This window comes from Crinia signifera, chromosome 11 (assembly GCF_055691185.1).
Source record: "Crinia signifera chromosome 11, ASM5569118v1, whole genome shotgun sequence".
Taxonomy (NCBI): domain Eukaryota; kingdom Metazoa; phylum Chordata; class Amphibia; order Anura; family Myobatrachidae; genus Crinia; species Crinia signifera.
Genome location: NC_139227.1, coordinates 87,928,796 through 87,951,156, shown reverse-complemented (window position 1 = coordinate 87,951,156; position 22,361 = coordinate 87,928,796). Strand labels below are relative to the sequence as shown.

General features: G+C 44.0%; 1 protein-coding gene across 2 annotated transcripts in view; it reads left to right on the top strand.

Annotated features, from left to right (window-relative positions):
* Window positions 1–17,976, top strand: part of TNNT3 (troponin T3, fast skeletal type) — a 39,633-nt gene extending 21,657 nt beyond the window's left edge. Inside the window, exons 3-10 of one of the 2 annotated variants that reach the window (XM_083164848.1) lie at window positions 2,331–2,376; window positions 5,269–5,385; window positions 7,228–7,305; window positions 7,491–7,604; window positions 9,108–9,217; window positions 9,712–9,802; window positions 15,559–15,599; window positions 17,797–17,976. In XM_083164848.1, coding sequence (XP_083020974.1) covers window positions 2,331–2,376; window positions 5,269–5,385; window positions 7,228–7,305; window positions 7,491–7,604; window positions 9,108–9,217; window positions 9,712–9,802; window positions 15,559–15,599; window positions 17,797–17,848 — 649 coding nt within the window. In that variant the 3' untranslated portion in view covers window positions 17,849–17,976. Of the gene's footprint in view, window positions 1–2,330; window positions 2,377–5,268; window positions 5,386–7,227; window positions 7,306–7,490; window positions 7,605–9,107; window positions 9,218–9,711; window positions 9,803–13,418; window positions 13,460–15,558; window positions 15,600–17,796 lie in introns of both variants that reach the window. The other variant, XM_083164849.1, reaches the window with a different exon arrangement.
* The last annotated feature ends 4,385 nt before the right edge of the window (window positions 17,977–22,361 follow it).

The window sequence follows — 22,361 nt, the reverse complement described above, 5'->3', positions numbered from 1 at the left end:
CACACTCCACAGTGCCATCACTTGAGGGTATTATGGTATGTGGTATAGATAGGAAGATGGGACAAAAACTTTGCTTGTGATTTTATATTGAATAAGCCATAGGCATAGGGGGATCACACCTGACTTCTCTAGTTTAAATTTCCCTCCGTACATTCTTTTTACATGGGGGTCTATGAGTACATTATTATATGTTGTGCTAAACAACGCATGCATACATACATACATAGGTACATAGATACTGTACATACATACATGCAAAATATATATATATTTATGTAGCCTAGTTAATTGACTTCAGCAGCTACTTTATATGCAAGAACTTTTTGGTCTGGTTAATAGGAGAATCTGTAGGATTAGTCCAAGTCTATTGCTATGTGTGAACCAGTAGGAAATATCACACCACACTGCAACTACAGAGCAACTGTCTACCTACATACACAATGCACTCAGTGGCGTAAGTTCGTTCCAGTTGCCTGGAGGCAAGATTTATATTGGTGCCTCCCACCACCCACACGGGCACGCGCACGCACGCACACACACACACAACACAACACAAAACCTTATATAAAATATATATTTATATAGAAATATAGATAGATAACACATATATTTCTCAGAACTCATCCAGAGAAGCCATATTGTTGGCTTTTAAATAACTGATTTATACTTGCATGGGGAAAAGAGGTGCCCCCTTGGGAGCAGGAGCCCGGCGGCAGATGACTCCATTGCCTCCCAGAGTTCTGCCTCTGAATGCACTGCTGCTGTAGTAACTATCTGCATACACAATGCACTGCTGCTATAGTCACTACCTGCATCTACAATGCACTGCTGGGTACTCTTTACCTAGAACGGCGCCCGCGATTGGCATCGCGGGCGTCGGGGGTAAAAAATCGCGGGCATCGCGGGTACATAAAAAACGGGTGCGACGCGATGCCCACGATTTTCCCATAGGGATCAATGTTAAAACTGTGATTGGACGCGATTTTACTGTTAAATGCCTCAATGCCCGCGATTTGGCCATAGGAAACAATGTTAAATGGGCCACAGAGCCCTAATAGTGCCCTTGAACTGTGAAATGGCCCCCACAATTGTTAACGCCACCCCACGATGAACGTCAACCCGAAGCGTGGCGAGCGCAGCAAGCCCGCGAGGGGCGGCGGTACGCGTCCTCCGACCTTTTCATACCCCCACTATCCACGTCGGCGTGGAGTTGAGAATAGAACAGTGTGGCGAGCGCAGCGAGCCACCGAGCCCGAAGCGTGGCGAGCACAGCGAGCCCCGCGAGGGGACGCGGATACCTTCACAGGTAAACGCGTCCCTTCGCGGGCTTCACAGGTGCCCGCGTCGCCATGGACACCTGGGAAGCCCGCGAGGGGACGTGTATAACTGTGAAGGTATCCGCGTGCGCTCGCCACGCTTCGGGCTCGGTGGCTCGCTGCGCTCGCCACACTATTATATTCTCAACTCCACGCCGACGTGGATAGTGGGGGTATGAAAAGGTCGGAGGACGCGTACCGCCGCCCCTCGCGGGCTCGCTGCGCTCGCCACGCTTCGGGTTGACGTTGATCGTGGGGTGGCGTTAACAATTGTGGGGGCCATTTCAGACTTCACGGTGACTATTTGGGCTCTGTGGCCCATTTAACATTGTTTCCTATGTAAAAATCGCGGGCATTGAGGCATTGAACACTAAAATCGCGTCCAATCTCACTTTTAACATTGATCCCTATGGGAAATCGCGGCCATCGCGGGCATCGCATCGCACCCGTTTTTTAGTGCATTCGATGGTCGCGATGGTCGCGATGGGCGCCGTTCTAGGTAAAGAGTACCCACTGCTGCTGTAGTCACTACCTGCATACACGATGCACTGCTGCTGTAGTCACTACCTGCATACACGATGCACTGCTGCTGTAGTCACTACCTGCATACACGATGCACTGCTGCTGTAGTCACTACCTGCATACACAATACACTGCTGCTGTAGTCACTACCTGCATACACAATGCACTGCTGCTGTAGTCACTACCTGCATACACGATGCACTGCTGCTGTAGTCACTACCTGCATACACAATGCACTGCTGCTGTAGTCACTACCTGCATACGCAATGCACTGCTGCTGTAGTCACTACCTGCATACACAATACACTGCTGCTGTAGTCACTACCTGCATACACAATGCACTGCTGCTGTAGTCACTACCTGCATACACAATACACTGCTACTGTAGTCACTACCTACATTCACAATACACTACTTCAATAGTCACTAATAAGTGGATTCACAATAGGTATTAGGAGGAATCTTCTGCAATTAATTATGTTTATTTTCCAGACTTACTGCACCTAAAATCCCAGATGGAGAGAAAGTTGACTTTGATGTAAGTACATTATTTGCTAAAATTAGCTTATTACTGACCAGGCCATCCCACCGGTACGTCATAACCTGACCTGTCACTCAAGTGAAACTCATATGCTTCTATTGGGAAAAATCCTCCTAGAAGTGTATATGTAGGAAGACCACAAAGGTTAAACATATCAAACCATCAGCTTGACCTAAATAACCTTTATGGTGGTGGGTGTAGGTTAAGTATGTATGTGAGTCTGCATGATTGTGTAATACAACTTTACTTCCACGGTGTGTGTGTGTATTGTGTTTATTGCAATATCTGTATTACAGATGGAAGAACAGGTACCAGTGGGCCCTTTGATGCCCCACATGCTGGTACTTGAGGTTCTCTAAGTACCAGCATGAGGCAGAGGCTTGCTGGAACCTGTAGTTTCACAGATAAAACACAATACTAACTCTTTCTTTTGACACTATGGGCCTTATTCTGGTTGGTGCGGCCGGGCCGTACGCGTACGTCCCGGGGTTTTTAATGATCTGCGCATGCGTACATTCGCTAATGCGCAGGCGCGAACACTCCACAACGCTTACGGACGGGTCTCTACGTGCGAAAAAACCTGTACGCGAGTGTACGGGCATTGGGGGCGGCATAGGGGCGTGATGAGGGGAGCGGCCGAAATAATGAGGGAAAATGGGCGTAAATATGGGCGTACACGGGGGTGTGCACCAAAAATGAGCGGTGCTACTACCGCACGATCGACTAAAGCACCGTTCATTTCGGACACAAAACAGGCGGCCGCCAACCGCCAGCTCAGACCACCCCTACAGATACCGCATGCCAACGTGCGCCTGGGTTTGCTAATTTACGCTGATTACTACTCAAACACATACACCTGAATGTAATAACCAATGCTGCAGTCTATTAAGTCCAAACCATGATTTCACTACCTGCAAGCCACACACAGCACTCAAACACATTGGAAGCTTATCTTTCTATACTTCTCGACATTTAAAGGTTTGTTTAATTTAAGGTAAGAATCTTTTTAAGACCTGCTTATATATGCTAAGGTAGGTATTTGTTAAACAGTTAGACACATTCACTACGTGCTTTCATAGACTTTACACAGTAGCACACTCAATCTACACAAGTCGACATGTGTCAACGTGTTCACTCTAATACAAACATAGGTTTTGTATTTATGATACAATAACATAAACCACATCTAACACCTACAAAGGATGTTTCAGCAATGTTTTAAGCCCATGCCCACTATTTTGCACATTAATTAATTCATTCAATCAATTAATTAATTTTCATAATTATAGTTGAAAGGCAAGATTTGCAGGTCCATATATGTGAAGGGTATGTCAGCGTACACGGACGTACGCTCACTCTCACGAGCGGTGACATAAGCTGACTTTTCTATTGAAAACAATCGGGACCCGTCCGTGCAAGCTGGCGTACGCTCAGATAGCCGCAAGAAGTCGGTGGGAAGACGGCCGAGAGACGTCCGTAAACGGTGGTGTACGCTCAATTGTACGCCAGTTGTCGGAGTGTAAGGGCTGGCCCGTCCGTGTACGTTGGCGTACGCTCAATTGTACGCCACTCCCCTTTGCCGTTGTTTCTGGCCGTACGAATGCGGCTGAGTTGTGGGTGGCCTTAACCCCAACGGCCGCGTACGGATAGCGTACGTTAATAGCGAACGTACGCACGTTTGGCCGCTACGATCAGAATAACCTCCTATATCACTATGAACTCAGCACTCACGGCCGAGGGGTGCCAGGCATAGCAATGGGCTTTAGCCCTGACCCATGGGTGCCCTGGAGGGGTACCCCAGCCAGGGCTGACTAGTTGGGGGGCTTAATGCTACAGCCGCAGGAGATACTATAATTAAGTACCGCGGCGGTGGCATTACCTTATTGACTAGTGGAATCCGGTGGTGCTGATTTAAAAGATACGCTGGATCCTTACCCTGTATGTCTAATTCCATCATATTATTGGAACCAGGACCAGTCCAACAGTTCTTTGAATACAGGTGGACATTACACAATTTTTAGAACCAGCACCATTTTTAAAATGTTTTTTAACTGTTTTTTTTTTTTTACTTATACCCCTTTCACACTGCACAATTTACCTGGGTCTGACCCAGGGTTTTGCCCTAGTCGGAGCCAGGTTCCTGGGCAGGCTGAACAGGTAAGCAGCTATGGAGAAAGCAGCAGCACCGCTTCAGTGCTGCCTCATCTCCCGCATGAGGCCTCACCGCTCTGCCCTGCCCCCGGATGATGTCAGCAGCCCAGCAATAAGCCGGATCGCTGACAGCCACAGTTAGCGCAAATGCCCAGCATTTGCGATCTGAAAGGGGTATGATACACACAGAAGCGCTGCACGGATCTGACATCCATGCATGCTTCTCCAACATGTATATTTGTATAGTGCATTTTGAGCCTTTGCAGAAATGAACATTGTTGAATGTCCATGGAAATCCTGCTGAGTTTGGCAATAGTGTATTGATTTGTACATGTATGTTCTACCATGATTTTCATTCAGATTTGGTCAATTTGTGTCAGGTAAATTACCGAGGCATACTTGCCTACTTTCTGGCTGAGGGCAGCCAGCTCAGTAAGGCCGGGGGTTGAAAAGGGGTGGGGGTGGGACAGAGCCACAGGAGGGGTATCTTGCTTGGGGGGAGACCAGAGCCATGCCCCCACAGTGCAATTATTTCAGGCATTGCACTACGGTGGGTGCGGCTAAAATGACACTATACATGGGGGGATCATGGGACCAGGCCTTTCCGGGAGGATAGGCAACCCTGACTTCAGGTTATATTATTGCTATTACACTATTCCTAGCCATTAAATATTGATGTATTACAATATGCTATGTAGGTGGTTCTTTTCTTACACATGATTTATTTTTCATCTTTAGGATATTCAGAAGAAAAGACAGAACAAGGACTTAATTGAGTTGCAGTCCTTGATCGATCAGCACTTTGAAGGGCGTAAGAAAGAGGAAGAGGAGATCATTGGACTGAAAGAAAGAATTGTAAGATGTTATTCTTGTTCTGTGTCTGACAAGTAGTTGTAATCAGAGGTGGAACTACAATTGGTGCAGCAAGTGCAGCAGCCCCTGTCAACCTCTTCCTATCACCCACTGTTTTTCCCTGTCACACTCTGCCTCCCCCTGCCTCCCCTGTTGGAGTACACATTTAATATTTATATGATACAGGGTTGCCTACCCTCCCAGAATAGCCGTGAGGGTCCTGAAAATCGGATCACCCTCCCGGCCGCCGGAAAGGTGGGCAACCCTCCTGGATTCTGGGGGACCCCCGCTCCCCTCCCCGATTGTGGTTTCCTCCACCCTGACCGCAGCGTTAAATAACCTTATTTGCCGATCTTCGGGGCTAAAGTGGCATAAATGTCTTCGTTTAGCCCCACCCCTCCGCGGAGATCGGCATATCGGGTAATTTTTCTTCATGGGGGCGGGGCTTAATGACGCCCCCCAAACATCTGCTGTAAGTCTCCTCTTCGGGCTTTTCCTGGAGAGTTTTCAAAAGTCGGCAACCCTGGTACAGTATGATATATTTATATGGTTGTAATTAAATCCTAGGAGGTAACCAGTCATCTTTAGCATACTTGGCAAAGCAAAATGCATTGAAGACACAGACAGAATTATAGAAATGTATTATTATTATTATTAATAATAATTCTAATAATAATAATAATAATAATAATAATAATAATAAATACAATAATAAAAAACTAACTTCATTATCTGCAGTGCCACACAGAGGACAGAGGATTAGACAGTACATGGTATAACAGCACAGTACAGATCATAGTACAATAGGATATAAAAGTAACAACTAGTACTACAACTCTTAATATTTATGAGAGGTATTAATGCACAGAGGAAACCTAAAATAAAAACCCTACCTTTATCTATGTTTGGTAATTCTGAACCAGGTTTAATATTTTGGGCCAGATGTACTAAGCTTGAAAAGTGATAAAACGGAGAGTGATAAACCACCGACCAATCAGCTACTACCTGTCATTTTTCAAACACAGCCTGTGTCATGACAGGTTGGAGCTGATTGGCTGGTGGTTTATCACTCTCCATTTTATCACTTTTCAAGCTTAGAACATCTGGTCCTATGTCTGCATACAAAACAGTGAGGGGTAAATTTACTGAAGGTTCTAAAAATGCAAGAGGTGATGTTGCCCATAGCAACCAATCAGATTGTGTCTATCATTTTGTAGGATGCAATAGAGAATGGATAGACAGAATCTGATTGGTTGGTATGGGTCATATCCATTAGTAAATGTAGCCCCAATATTGCAATGTTGTATAAGTACTTACATTTCCCCACTAGGTGGCAGAGCTGACATACAATGCCAAGCTGACCTAAACCTACTATATACTGTATGCTTGTTTTTGTAATCATTTTCTCAGGAGCTCCATATTACTCTATTGTGTATATATGGTAACAAATCCCCTCACATGCAGTCGCGCGGCCGAAAAAAACATTCGATGGTCGCTCACCATCTAATGATTTTTTTTCCATTTGCTAATAAAATTCTGTCTAGACTGACTCTTATTATGCCCGCAGATCGCTGAAACGGGGGCATGCGCTGGCGCCATGTGACGTCTGCCGACTGCCTCAAGCAGTCATCGCCACGCCTGCGTGTGCAGGGGAATGCCCAGCATATTACAGGGACATCCATAAAATGCCGTGCGTTCCCCTTCTGCTGCACCGTTCCCTCTCCCATGCGCTTCCGCAGACCCTGAACATCAGGGGAAAGGGCCGCATTGTGAATCCGCCCCTAAATGCCTTTATTGTGATTGGTCCGTTCTTCTCTGATCGCTCTATATTACTGTGATCCTCAGGAGAAACGTAGAGCTGAGAGATCCGAACAACAGAGGATCAGAGCAGAGAAGGAGAAGGAGCGTCAGACAAGACTTGCCGTGAGTACTGCCAGAGATGCCTTATCGTATAGCAATTTCCCTGTATTCCCTGTATTGTTCTATATCATACAGTTCTATCAGCATCTCCTGCAGAGGAACACTAATCTCCCCCAAACCAGCACACACCATTCATTCCGATACCTCTACTATACACTATGCATCCTCATTGTCCTTTCTCTGTGCAGGAGGAGAAGGCAAGGAGAGAGGAACAAGATTTTCTGAGACGTGCTGAGGATGACATGAAGAAGAAGAAGGCTCTGTCCTCCATGGGGGCCACATACAGCAGCTACCTGGCCAAGGTGAGAGCCTACAGAGACAAAGGTCACTGTGTGATACCGGAGCATGGACCATCTTTGCTATCTCCGCGGATATACAACTCAGAACTTACAAGTTAGATTTATTAAAGAATGAGCCCACCAAAGACATAGCTTTCTATTAAATAGTGACTTGTACCTTCAACAAATATATAGAGAGGTATTTTTTGAGTACACAACACTTTGGTGAGCTACATGGTTACAAAATTAGGTTTAATTAGACAGAATGAAACATCTGGTTGGCCAATCACCTTTGGTGAGTTTGGAGTTATGAGCAAAGCCAGGAAAGAAATGGTTAGATATGAACAGTTTCTTATATAACGCAGCATATTCCAATGTGCTTTACAATTGGAAACAGCAGTAATAGAACAAAACTGGGTAATAACAGACAGGCATAGAGGTAGGAAGGCCCTGCGCCTACAGGGAAATAGGTATTGATACACAAGGACCGATGCTACCTGTAGCAGAATGATCCAACAGATTGCAAAGGGCCGTATTGGGATAGTCACACAGCTTGTTGGCCAGAAGGATAGTAAGCAAATATAAAAAAATAAGAGGTTATTCTAATTCAATCTGTCCCCCATGCATTCACACGCGGGACCGATTGTTTGCGACTCTGCATGTGCCCACAGCGCTTGCACACAGAAGTATGGGTGGGGAGCGCAGAGGGGCATGGGGAGGTGGGCCAGGGAATTTGACTACTGGGGGTTCCCATGGCAATTCCCACATTGACGCAGGTGCGGGGGGGGGGGGGGGGAGTCAGCTGCTCGCCCTGTCCTCGCACAGGGCACCCACAGATCATAGACACCATAGAGGTGTCTCAGATCTGCGAGCGCTGAAGAAATCATTCGATGTTCGATGGTCGCCAACCATGCCTGCGGGGGCTAGGGGGGGGGGGGGGGGCAGGCGGCCATGTGGGCGGCATACGGGGGACTCACAAGGCTGCGAATTTCACAGCCTTGTGAGTCAACCAGAATAAGGACCTAAGTGTAGACTGTATAGAAGGGATTGAACATAGTAGATGATGATGGTTATGTATGGCGGTTCCGGAATTTGATATGCTTTACTGAAGAGGTTGAAGGTTTGGAGACTAGAGGAGAGTCTAATTGTGCATTGGAGGGTGGCTGCAGCTCAAACAAAGTCCTGCAATCATGAATGGGAGCGAGTGATGAGTGTGGATGAGTGGTGCAGATCTTGCGCAGAGCAGAGAGGTCAGGTTGGTGATAGTTTAAGATAAGAGAAAAGATGTATGATGGTGCAGTTGGGTTAATAGCCTTGTGTAAGCAAAAGTATATTATATTGAATATGGTAGAACACAGCAGAGAGAAGCTTTGCGTCTAATCAGGGCTTAAAGTGGTCCTGGAAAGGTGGGGGAACTCATCCCTTTGCTACCTAATTATCCTCAATGCCAACCAGTGTCACGAACGTGCCATGCATTTAAGTTCTAAGCTCTGTCCTTCTGACTCTAGAGTGCTTCCTTTTCCATAGGCTGATCAGAAGAGAGGCAAGAAACAGACAGCCCGGGAGCAGAAGAAGAAGATTCTGGCAGACCGCCGCAAGCCCCTGAATGTAGACCACATGACTGAGGATAAACTCAGGTAAACATAGTGTCATAGATATAAGTGTTTACGGAGACTCCTATCTTGTGGTGCATGGAGAAGAAAAAAGGACTTTATCACCCAAATAATTTATTATCTTTATTTTTGGGTTTAATTTATTTTGTGAAAGTAACGGGCGGTATGCAATGCTGCCCGAGTTCAGGGTTTTGCCTATTAAGTGATTGTACCTTTTAAAAAAAATGTCCCGCACTGCCACCAAACTCAGGTGGCGTTACATTCCGCCAAATGTCTGTAATAGGGCTCGTCACAGCAGATATCTCGGCAACTCCCAAAAAAATGTATTCCTAACAAAGAGACTGAGAGAGATCCAGTACCGACAAGAAAAATAAAGTACAGCCAATTAGCTCCTAACTGACATGTTTGCAATGTAGAATTTGATTGGTTGATACTTTATCTCTGTCCAAAGCTTGATACATCTCCCCTCATGTATGGCATGCAGAAAAATTTATGGCTCGGTTATTATTCTGTAACAGGGACAAGGCTAAGGAGATGTGGGACTGGTTGTACCAACTGGAGTCCGAGAAGTTTGAGATGTCAGAGAAGCTCAAGAAACAGAAATATGAGGTGAGCGCACTGTACACTATTAGTATGTATATTACTATACTTACCTTTTTTAATAGAAAGAACTATCAACTTACATAAGTATTGGTTGAACTCCATTAAAGTGGAGTAGCCAAACATAAGTGGAGGCAGCAATTTTGTAGGCTGAACTAATATTTATGAGAGAACAATCTGCCTATGCTCTAGAAACCAATCGCTCATGAATATTAGTCAGGCCTCATGACTATAAATCAAGTCTCATGAATATTAGTCAGGCCTCATGATTATAAGTCAGGCCTCATGCATATTAGTCAGGCCTCATGAATATTAGTCAGGCCTCATGCATATTAGTCAGACCTCATGAATATTAGTCAGGCCTCATGCATATTAGTCAGGCCTCATGACTATAAGTCAGGCTATGCCTTCTAGCACTATAAAAGTCATCCTGGGCAACTGGTTACGTCCACAAAACAAAGGCCTCCAGTGGTTTCAGGTGTATAGGATTCCAGATTATATCCTAAGAAGTTTATTGGTATTGGGATTAATTATTTGCCCTATTACAGTGGGTTACGGGATAGTCGATCAATCTTGACTAGATCCACAGTTACGGGATCGACTACTTGGTCGAAGGTGTCTAGTTAGATGCCTAAATATAGTTGACTGTGTCAAGAGCGACAGTGACGAGAGTTAGACGCAAGCCGGAGATTGACAGACACAAGGTTGACAGTCATCACACCATTTTTTTTTGGTTCCGAACGTCACAGTGTGCACAGTGTGCCCTCGCATCGCTCGCCATGCTTCGGGCATGGTGCTTCACTACATTCGGCACACAATTATAATCTAACTCTATGTCCTCTTGGATGGTAAAGGGCCACACCAAAGTTGGGCCGCACCAAAAAAAACCTTAGAAACTCTTGTTGATGTAGTGCGTGTGTACCATGTGTCCGCCGATCTCCCGTCACTTATGCTCTAAACACCATAGACTATCTTTAGGGATCTAAATAGACGCCTTTGCGAATTCAGCAGATAAGTTGTCCCTTGTGAGCATCAGTAATAGTTTTTCTCAGCTGAATGAAATAAAGTTCATTGTGATAAACAATGAACAATCTCTGCTTATTCTGCAGTGGCCACAAGTGGTATACCATCAGCGATGATCTAATTGGTATTCTCTGTGCATTAATATTGGCAGAAATAGATCTGTCTGTTTATTTTAGATAAATATATATATATATACACACACACAGATGGAGCACCTCTCATTCTTGCGGGTCCTGGCGATTCTATCGCCAAACGATATGGAAGGGCTCATGCACCCTGTTCTGTCTGAGCCTTCTGCCCCATCCCCGCACACCCCCCCTAACCCTGACCATCTCCCTGAATCGGCCCGTCCCCATCAGATGGAGCACCTCTCCGCCAGCTCTCGCCACACAGGGAATCTGGCAATTCCCAGTGTTAAATGAGAGGTACTCCATATGTATATATAGTAAGTACAAGTATACAAAGACCATGTAGAGTTTAGTGATTTGACATTTCCAGTTCTTAACAAAAGCTTTTTTTTATTATGAATGTTTTATATTGTATATGTGGAGTTTATTAATTGTTTACTATACACCAAAAACCACACTATGTGTATTGTACATAGACTTTGCTTTCAGTGTTCTGTACTAGCGGCAAGATGTAATACAGTCCAAACTCGACGGAGGTACAAAATGCCGGCCAAACTTGGACAGTTTTTTAAAGCGGCGTTCATTTACAAGACAAAACCATGCCTTGTAGATGTTTGCCGCTTTAAAAAAAAAAAAATCAGGGTTTGTCCGGCATGCTGTATTACATTCTGCTGCATATTGATATGTTTTGTAATAGTTGTTTATGTATTGCAATAAATATATTATCCAAAAAGCCTAAATATTTTAAATATGGTCATTTATTAAAATCACACAAAAAATGGCTAAACATAAAAGGCAGACTTTGCTGTAAGATCTTAGCATACAAAATTAATAACTAGCGTTTCTCCAGAGGAGTGGCTGAAGCACAGTTCAAAATTCAAACAGGTGATGCACACCAACTGACAGTGAGTCAGTTTAGAATTACAGTTGTCGCTGCTTTCCTATTTGAATTTTGAACTGTGATGCCGCTACTCCTCTGGAGCCTCCCCTGAATATAACCTAGGCTGGTTTCATTTTACCTTCCATTTGTGATGTTAATTCATGACCACATTGAAATAACTTAAATAAGTCTTCAGTTTTGATTCATTAAACCAACCATTGTGTTATTTTAGCTCCATAGTCATTCCATTAAAATTAGTATGAAAAAACCTGACCTGTCTAAAGATATATTTTACTATTTCAAACATAGTATATACTACACTAGCAGCTATATAAAAAATAGATCAGTAATATAACTGTACTGGATTCCACAAATGTACAAGTAAACAACCCCTGTTAAATCCACCACCTCAGTGAGACAGATGCAATCCACAAGACTAAACTGGCTTCACTGTGAGTGGCAGTGACTTTTGATTGGAAGTGCTACCTGCCAATCACGAAGAGGACAGCAGTACCATTGGGAGGTGTTCTTCCTTTGGGACTGCCAGTATGGGCTGCTTTTAGCAGAGAGTTGACATCCTGTGGGAAGCCCCTCCCTGCCTTATTCTCGGTCCTAACAAACTTCTATGTGCTGCAGCTGATGTAGTCCATAGAAGAAACCTGTGCTTTGCGCATGTGTAGTCCCCGGCACCTGCCAGATCCATTGCGCAGGTGCTGGGACCAGGCTGGCTTGTGCTCTACTTTCTGCCAAGCAGCACAGGCAGTGGCAGCATTCCTTGTTCAAAAAGGTAGGATCCACCGCTGATCACAAGCAAATCTTTTCTTTAAATTAAAAATGTAGGTTGTTAATCTAGGTGATTTTTCTAGTTCACGTATCATAGGGTAAGAGATGATATATGATAGATACACAGCTGTGCACTGTATATACAAAAAGTTAATAAATCAGATGAATTAGTGCAGTAGTCCAAGAAACCTGTACATCAAGATACCTCTGTATGGAGGCACACATGTATTATGTGTGGGGGATGAACACCAGAAGATTCAGATTAAAGGACAAGAATACAGTTCTCACCAAAGTAGAGCCATGATATTTGGATGCTCCGCTCCCTGAGAATTTACACAAAGACAACTTTGTTAATTTTCTATGCACCTCTATGGGATGCTACGAAACAATAGCAATGTCAGTGGAATCTTCGAACATCGTCTGTCATTGGATGCCCCCGCTCCTTAGAATTAAAACGGTCTATCCCCACAGTGGAGGAAGACATTTGTCCATTGAAACAATATTAATTGTATCAATTCAAGAGCTACTGAGACATATGGCAATTCACACTCATATATTGGCTCTGTCTACAAAATGGGACGAGTCCACTCTCATAACAGAATGTTATCCCAGTATGTTACTAAGAATGTGCCACTGTCGCGTAGTGCCATAAGAATGGTATGTTGTACACAAATGCATTCCCAGTGCACATAATATCTAGGAGATCGCAACAATACATGCAGATAGAATCATTTCACATCATTTCCAATGCAGAACAGCGACAACTTTCACCAGTGTCTCCTTTTCACATGATTATCTTGGTCTCTCTTAGATTACGACTCTTCACAGGAGAGTGGAAGAGCTCTCTAAGTTGTAAGTAGAGTTCTCCCTTCTATAGGGAGCAAAGTCAGGACTGTCTGTTGAGGCATGTGTCAGGGTAGGGACTGGTACGACTGGGCTTGGAGCTGAAGCAGAGCTGTAAAAAGATGTCATACAGTAAGACATGACGGACACCGGGACTGCAAATAGAATTGTCACATACAGTAAAGCAATTTGTAGAGAATGAATAAGGAGTGTAATCTTTTAAAACTTCTTGAATAGCAATGCTATATAGTGAGTTCAGCCTAGTAAAACTTGTACAGTAACTCTAATAGTGAGTGCAGCCTAGTAAAACTTGTACAGTGACCCTACATAGTGAGTGCAGCCTAGTAAAACTTGTACAGTAACTCTACATAGTGAGAGCAGCCTAGTAAAACGTGTACAGTAACTCTACATAATGAGAGCAGCCTAGTAAAACGTGTACAGTAACTCTACATAGTGAGAGCAGCCTAGGAAAACGTGTACAGTAACTCTACATAGTGAGAGCAGCCTAGTAAAACTTGTACAGTAACTCTACATAGCGAGTGCAGCCTAGTAAAACTTGTACAGTAACTAAAGTGAGAGCAGCCTAGTAAAACTTGTACAGTAACTAAAGTGAGAGCAGCCTAGTAAAACTTGTACAGTAACTCTACATAGCGAGTGCAGCCTAGTAAAACTTGTACAGTAACTCTACATAGTGAGTGCAGCCTAGTAAAACTTGTACAGTAACCCTACATAGTGAGTGCAGCCTAGTAAAACTTGTACAGTAACTCTACATAGTGAGTGCAGCCTAGTAAAACTTGTACAGTAACCCTACATAGTGAGTGCAGCCTAGTAAAACTTGTACAGTAACCCTACATAGTGAGAGCAGCCTAGTAAAACTTGTACAGTAACTCTAGATAGTGAGAGCAGCCTAGTAACACTTGTACAGTAACCCTACATAGTGAGAGCAGCCTAGTAAAACTTGTACAGTAACTATACATAGTGAGAGCAGCCTAGTAAAACTTGTACAGTGACTCTACATAGTGAGAGCAGCCTAGTAAAACTTGTACAGTAACTCTACATAGTGAGAGCAGCCTAGTAAAATGTTTACAGTAACTCTACATAGTGAGAGCAGCCTAGTAAAACTTGTACAGTAACACTGCATAGTGAGTGCAGCCTAGTACAACTTGTACAGTAACACTACATATTGAGAGCAGCCTAGTAAAACTTGTACAGTAACTCTACATAGTGAGAGCAGCCTAGTAAAACTTGTACAGTAACTCTACATAGTGAGAGCAGCCTAGTAAATGTGTACAGTAACTCTACATAGTGAGAGCAGCCTAGTAAAACTTGTACAGTAACACTACATAGTGAGTGCAGCCTAGTACAACTTGTACAGTAACTCTACATAGTGAGAGCAGCCTAGTAAAACTTGTACAGTAACACTACATAGTGAGAGCAGCCTAGTAAAACTTGTACAGTAACACTACATAGTGAGAGCAGCATAGTAAACCTACAGTAACCCTACATAGTGAATACTGTGTACTAAATCTTATTGTACAGTAATGTTACAGTCAGTGCAGTGTAGTAATACTTTTTGTACAGCTACAATGCTACATAGTGAGTGCACTGTAGTAAAATTTCCTGTACAATAACGCTACATAGTGACTGCAGTGTACAAATACTTTTTATTTTAGCCAATAGTAAAACATACAATGAACACATTAACACTTAGTATAGCTCATTGAAGCAAACAGTATGAAGACATAGATATGTAGGCAATATTGCAATCATGATTTGCACTCTTGGTGTTCTTAAAGTCATAAGGGTTTTATTTTGGTCACCCAAGGGGTAAATACCTCTGCTCCACGCTCCAGCCTGGGTGTTATAAAAAGGTAGGTAGCTTTGTACCTGGGCGCCGGCCTAGGATATGTGTGTGTGTATGTCACCAGAGACAGTATAGACACGCCAGCCACTCAATTCTTTCACATGTGGATCGTCACCATGGTAAGAGGGAGCAAGGTAACAGGATTCCTATATGCATCCTGCGGTCCATCAGGATGTGAGGTCAATGGAGGTAAGGAGCTTTATGGGACTGAACAGCATAAATGGGTTGTATGTTGTTTTAACAGGTTACAACACTCAGGAACCGTATCGATCAGCTCCAGAAACAGTGAGTAGTTCTAACTTTCCAAACTCTTTTCCCATCCCAGCCTGCACCAATCCACTCCTCTAAACCTCAGCCAACACTACCTATCTTAGAATATTTCCAAATTCAAATATTCTAAGACACTGAGAGACTTTCCATAAAGTGATATAAGACTTATATCACCCCTGTAAGTTCTTAATATCAATGTTGCATGTTTTATGCAAGTCTGACCAAAGATCTCCAGAAAGAGAATTCCCAAAATAAACTTTCCCCAACTGCAATGATCATAACGGCCAATAAATCCTCCTCACCTGGAAAGAACACTTACCTTTAACTCTATTCAACTTGACATTGCCATGGCTGTCCATTAAATCATCTTTGTCAATCTTCTTAACCGAGTATTACTCGTTATTTACACAGTACTTTCATGTTACACAGTGATTGATGCAACCTAATGATTTAGCAAAATCCCTCTAGAATCTCCACTTTATTTCATCAAAGTATGCCAGATGCCTACACATGATAGAGGCGGCCATTTTGTGGTCTGAACCACTACTTATGAGAATACAACATTCCCACATAAGCTCCATTCTCATAAATATTGGTTCAACCCACCAACTGTATGTGTGTGACAGGTGTACTCGGAAAAACAAAATGCTATTACCCTATTAAAATCAGTGGAACAACTGCTGATAAATTAATTTACAACAGATCCTAAGCATCAAAGCTTTCTACACATAGTTCAACAACATAACATAACTTTACATAAACACAATTTCTAACGATCATTACTGAGATGTTTTGCTATAGAAGCAAACAGTAGACTTCCTAATGGGGCCTACACACGGGGCAATTTCAGTCCATTTTCTAAGCAATCTCACTAGATCATTTAGAAAATGACCCTACATCGCTCGATGTGTAGGGGCTATAGCTATGGGCAGCCCTGCGAGTCGATGTCTCCCAGCGATTGAGATCCAGCATGCATGCTGGATAAATTTAGTTAACTGCTGGTCAGAACCAGTGTTATCATAGGAGAACACTGGCCCTGACAGATCACTCAGCACACCTTACTGTGCAGCTGAGAGATCTACATTGCTCAGCAACATCTCCCTGTGTGTAGGCCCCTAATGGGATACATTGGAACTAAGCATCCCTAAAACTCCATTCCAAACTTCTGTACCATCCCATACTCCAGATTTCTGGGTGCCTTCCAGGTTTCTGATCTCTGAGCATTGCGATGTATTATCTTGAATCAAAAATGATTGTTTGGTATAATTTCCTTATCTGGATTGGATCCTTATCTCCAGTCTTCGGATTGGATCCTTATCTCTCTCCCAAACCTCCCAACTACCCCATTGATACAATCTACCTATAATCCTAACCAAGCAGTCAAACATTTTGCATAACAGCTATCTAAGGAATGGCCTAACCTTACATCTGTGATCTCACACTATAACCAAGTAATATCAGGTTATACTGTACTGAAGTATCAGCTAACAATGTATGCCTAACCTGGCCCTATAGGGAAAGGCTTACCAAGCCTACCTAGATAGATCAGGTGTGGTGTGACATCACAGGTGTAGTGAGATAATGCTGGCATTGAGAGATATCACAGTCCAAACAGGACACTACTGTTTCACTTGATATCTCCAGCCTACCATAATATCTCCATTATAAGCCTGAACATTAACAAGTAAGTAATCTGATTACTGCTAACCTCAGACCTCACCCTGGTATGCAAGGTATAGTATAAGTAAGGAATGCCCTGCAGCTCTGTCAGTACATGTTTACCAGGGTGCTTACGTTCCTGGAACCACTGTAATACTGTGCTTTGAGGACAGTGCTGACAGATTGTGAGAAGTAGGTGTCTGATATATGCATGCATGGTAATCAGACAGCAGTACAGCATGTGGGAGAATAGTCCAGTCTCTCCCAAACTAACATGAAGACATGGTAAGTGACATTGCCTGTGTGTGGTGCTTGTGTGTGGGGTAAGGGGAACTCATACTGTATGTACTAGATTCCTCTTTCTCCACTTTCTATCTATCCATCTGTTCTGGATTCTCTGATCCTACCCATATAGTATTTTCCACTTCTTTATATTACCCCATCTCATATTCCATATCTTATCATTTGTGCATCTGGCTTTCCTCTCTTCTCTTTCTGGATTCTCTAAGTGTCTCGTCTGCTGACCTTTGTAATTTCTCTGCCCCCTTAACAGCAGCAAGAAGGCAGCCGGAGGCAAAGGAAAAGTTGGGGGCCGCTGGAAGTAAGCTCCCCCAAATACCAGACCTGGTCCTGACTGAGAGCAGCCCCCCTCCACCGACCTCCTCTCACCATCCCCCGTCCTGCAGGAAGCTGGATACACAGAGTGTCTCACGAGATAGCTGTCCTGTCTTATCCAGCGGGTCATCCTTTTCTCTGTCTGGACTGCTCCGTGTTATCTCTTCTCTTTTGTAAATAAAGTGTGACGCTTCTTACCGTACTCACATTCCTTGTACCTATCACAAACAACTCAGCGAAGAATGTCCGAAATATCACCTATCGCCAAATAAACAATGAGGCTCTTATTGTGCATTATGGGCCCATTGTACTTTACATGTTCGAATATACAATGATTGGTTACCTGCTCACAGTGCTGCCAGCCATGTAATGGGATGAACTAGTTTTCATGAGTTTGCAGCCCATAGACTAGGAATCAAGTACATATGAGCGTATATATATATATATATATTAGCTAAGCCTGCTTGAAGCAAAAGCTTTGACAGCTAGTCTGCTGCCTTGTGATTGCATCTGTGTTTCTGTATGCGTGAAAGAGAAAGAGGTGTAGTTTCACTCGCTGCCAGTAGATGTTTCGGTTACACACGGACACTAAACATACTGTATATATGTATACTAGTAAAGGTGTGTACACACGGATAGATTTGGGCAACGATTCAATCTCGTTAACAATTTCCTCTGAACCTCCTGCACAAACGATTTGGTGACAAATGATGAACGATTGAGCAAACGATTACACATGAACGATTGATCTTTAACGATGGTGGAGGGAGAGGGAGCCAGTCAATTAGCCTTACCAAATCGTTCATCGTGCATACACATGAAACGATTGGTACACACCGCTACCGATTGGTCGCTGATCTTTCGGCATGCAGGAAAGATCAGCGACCTCTACCAGCGACCGGTGGGTACGTGCATCGTCATCTATATCGTTCATACACACGGAACAATTGGAGCTATTTGTTGTGTCAATCGGTCGGGAACGCCCAGATCTTTTGCCAAATCTATCCGTGTGTACGCACCTTAAGCCTTCTCAAAGCAAAAGCTTTGAAAGCTAGTCTGCTACTTTCTGTGTTTGTGTGAGAAAGAGATGTAGTTTCACTCTCTGACAGCAGATGGCAGTGTTTTGGAGGCTCACGGACACTAGACATATATATATATATATATATATATATATATATATTTGTATGTAAGTTTTAGTTATATAGTGCACTTTCTCCAACAGAACTAAAGGAGCTTTCCAGACATCAAAACAATGCACATAATACATAGGATTTGGGTAGTACAGCATTAGATCACACAGACATAAAAGAAAGCAGATAGCACAGTAGGCACAATGTAGTGTTTGTTTAGGAGTTTTGGATAATAACTTCCATGGGATGTGTATTCCACCCTAACAAGGTACCCGGTGATGCATTCATCCTGGGCGCACTGGATTGCCCTGGGTGGAATAGGTTACCCCCAGAAGAAATGACACAAAATTAAGTGATTGCTGTGTAGAGTAGGGTCCCAATAAGACAGACAGGTCCATGTATCATTCATCCCATTCATACATGTACCAGATGAGGCAGCCATATTGGGCGCACTACGAAGGTTACACTGGGGGAGGTGAGCCATATAAGGACCCAATGTGTATAAGGGAAAGCGAATGCTTGTGTAGTAGTATGACATACAGTGTATGGAAACATCCACGTGAAGCACATCCTGCCCGCAGAGGAACCACTAGAGGAAAACAGCTGGGGTGCGCTGCGTAGCTCACTGCTGGCAGGGTGCGCAATCCATGGAGGTATACCTATCTATTCTCAGTACTGGGGAGATCCATGAATTTCAGGGGGAATATTCCTGGACTCTTGGGAAAACAGGTCACTCCCGATATCATGGCCATTGGCCCTGCTCTCTATATGCAATGCTGTGATTAATGCCATTGTCTCATATTGGGCGTGTAATGACTCAATTCACATCGCCCCACTCCCTGCACTTGCCACATTTATCTCACCCATTGGAAGTCCAAGAGGAGAGATCACAAGTGTAGTCAAGTATTTATATTATAAGTGTCACACAGTTATCACTTTACACTGAAACACCTCCGAAAGAGAGAGACATGTGCAGAGACAGTTAGGGTGCATGCACACTGTACAATTTTTTTGACCAATTTGGTTGAAAGACATTTTCATTGAACCCAGTGTCCTGGACTAAAGATGTTGACGAAATATATTGACGACAGACGAAAGATCTAGCTACAGTTTATAGGCTCTTTTTGAAAGATATTCAAATTGAGCTGCATGCACAGTTGACGAACAACCTTGATGAACAACTGGCGGATATGCGCATCATCATTCATCGTTTGTTTGTTGACAATATCTTTTGTCAACATCTTTCGTCCAGGACACTGGGTTCAATGGAAATGTCTTTCAACCAAATTGGTCAAAAAAATTGTACAGTGTGTATGCACCTTTACATTCAGCATAAAAAAAAAAAAATTCAGCCAATGGTTTATGAATCCCCAGCTGTATTATATTGCAATGTACACGACTCATTTTTGTTGCTACTTTTTTTTTTCTTTTGGTAGTATATAGATGATATCCCCAGCTGAATGGAGGTCATAGGGCCATACCATAGTTACAAAGTGGTGGCTTTCACTCAATGTGGTTTACACTCATGCTACCCATACACTTGTGTGATTACATTCGATGCAAAATAGGGTTCGATATCCTTGAAGCCCACCTTTCGATAAATCGCATCGTTAGGGTGTACAATTGTGCATACAATCTTGTGATTTATCGAATGCCCTTGCAATAAAAAAAATTGGGGGGGGGGGGGGGGGATCGCATGATCAAATGGTGGGCAGTAGGGCAGCAAATGGTGTGCTCACGGGCCTGCATAATAGCGCAGAAGGCACGGCCGGCAGCTTACAATGGGGCAGCATTTTGGACAGTGGGATAGTATAATGTAGGGCAGGGGTGGTTTATTGAACAGATGTGGTCAAATCCAATAATTGCATGCTATATCTCACAAGTGTATGGGCAGCAAAATAGTGCTTATAAAGCTCTAAAGGAGCCCATACATGCTCCGATCCTGGCGGTGCGATGTGTGCTTTGAGGTGCGCGCTCCTGCGGCACCTCATCGCACAGTACAAAAAGTATGTGCTGCACATACTTTTGTACTTGCTTTTCATCACATCGTATCGCATGCACAAGGCATGCAATGCGATGTGATGGATGCTATTTTAGCCCAGAACGCACACCGGGATCGGAGCGTGTATGGGCTCCTTAAACTAAATGATGTGCACTGGCTGTGGAATCCCCTGATGGGAGGGGGAGGATGATGACTATGACCATGGTACAATGTCCCCTTTGCCACCACTTCATTTACAAGCTCTGACTATACTTGAAAACGTATGGCCTAATTCAGGGGTTTATTCTAGTTCATTCTTTCTGACAAAATCCTTCTTAGATGGACAAAACCATGTGCACTGCAGGGGGGCAGATGTAACATGTGCAGAGAGAATTAGATTTGGGTGAGTTATTTTGTTTCTGTGCAGGGAAAATACTGACTGCATGATTTTACACTTCAATATAGATCTCACTTTGAAGAAAAACCCCACCCAAATCTAATTCTCTCTGCACAAGTTACATCTGCCCCACCCGCAGTGCACATGGGGCCTTATTCTGATCGGTGCGGATATTCCCGCATGCGGACGGACCGCCGATGTTGATCGTCTGCGCATGTGCAGAGGTCACTCTGCGCATGTGCAGGCGATTTCGCCGCACGGATTCTTTATACGCCGCACAGGGGGCGTAGAGGGGCGTGAGGGGCTACTTAGCCTCATTACCCTATGCATACGCCCCGCGTTTCATGGGCGTTCTCATGCAAACGCGGGGCGTATGCATGGTAATGAGGCCGTGACGCGTGGGTACGGGGCGGGCATCTGACATCGCCGGATGTCAGCTGCCCGCCCCCATACATGATTTCACACGGACAAGTGTCCGTGTGGTCTTGTGTTGCGGGACCTGGTGGAGCGTGCGGCCCTGCATTCGATGTTCGGCGACCATCGAATGCAGGGGCTGCTCCCAAGACGGAGGAGGCGTATCCCCGTCCAATTTCATGCGGATCGCCACATATCCGCGTACGGACGGCAGGTGGCGATCCGTATGGAAGGCGGGGATTCGCCTGCACGGTTGCGGCCGCATATTCTGATCGGGCCGCACCGATCAGAATAAGGCCCATGGTTTTGTCCATCTAAGAAGGATTTTGTCCAAAGAATGGACTAGAATAACCCCCTCAGTATGGATCAAATAGACAAAACCATGTGGGACAAATGTAACATGTGCAGAGACAGTTACATTTGGGTGGGGTGTGTTCAAACTGACATATAAATTGCACTGTAAAAATAAAGCAGCCAGTATTTAAGAATTTAAGCTGTGTATCGCATGACGTGGATTCTCTCGTTCCTTAGCAAACTAACATGGGAACTTACATGATTCTAGGGGTGAATTGCGCACTCAA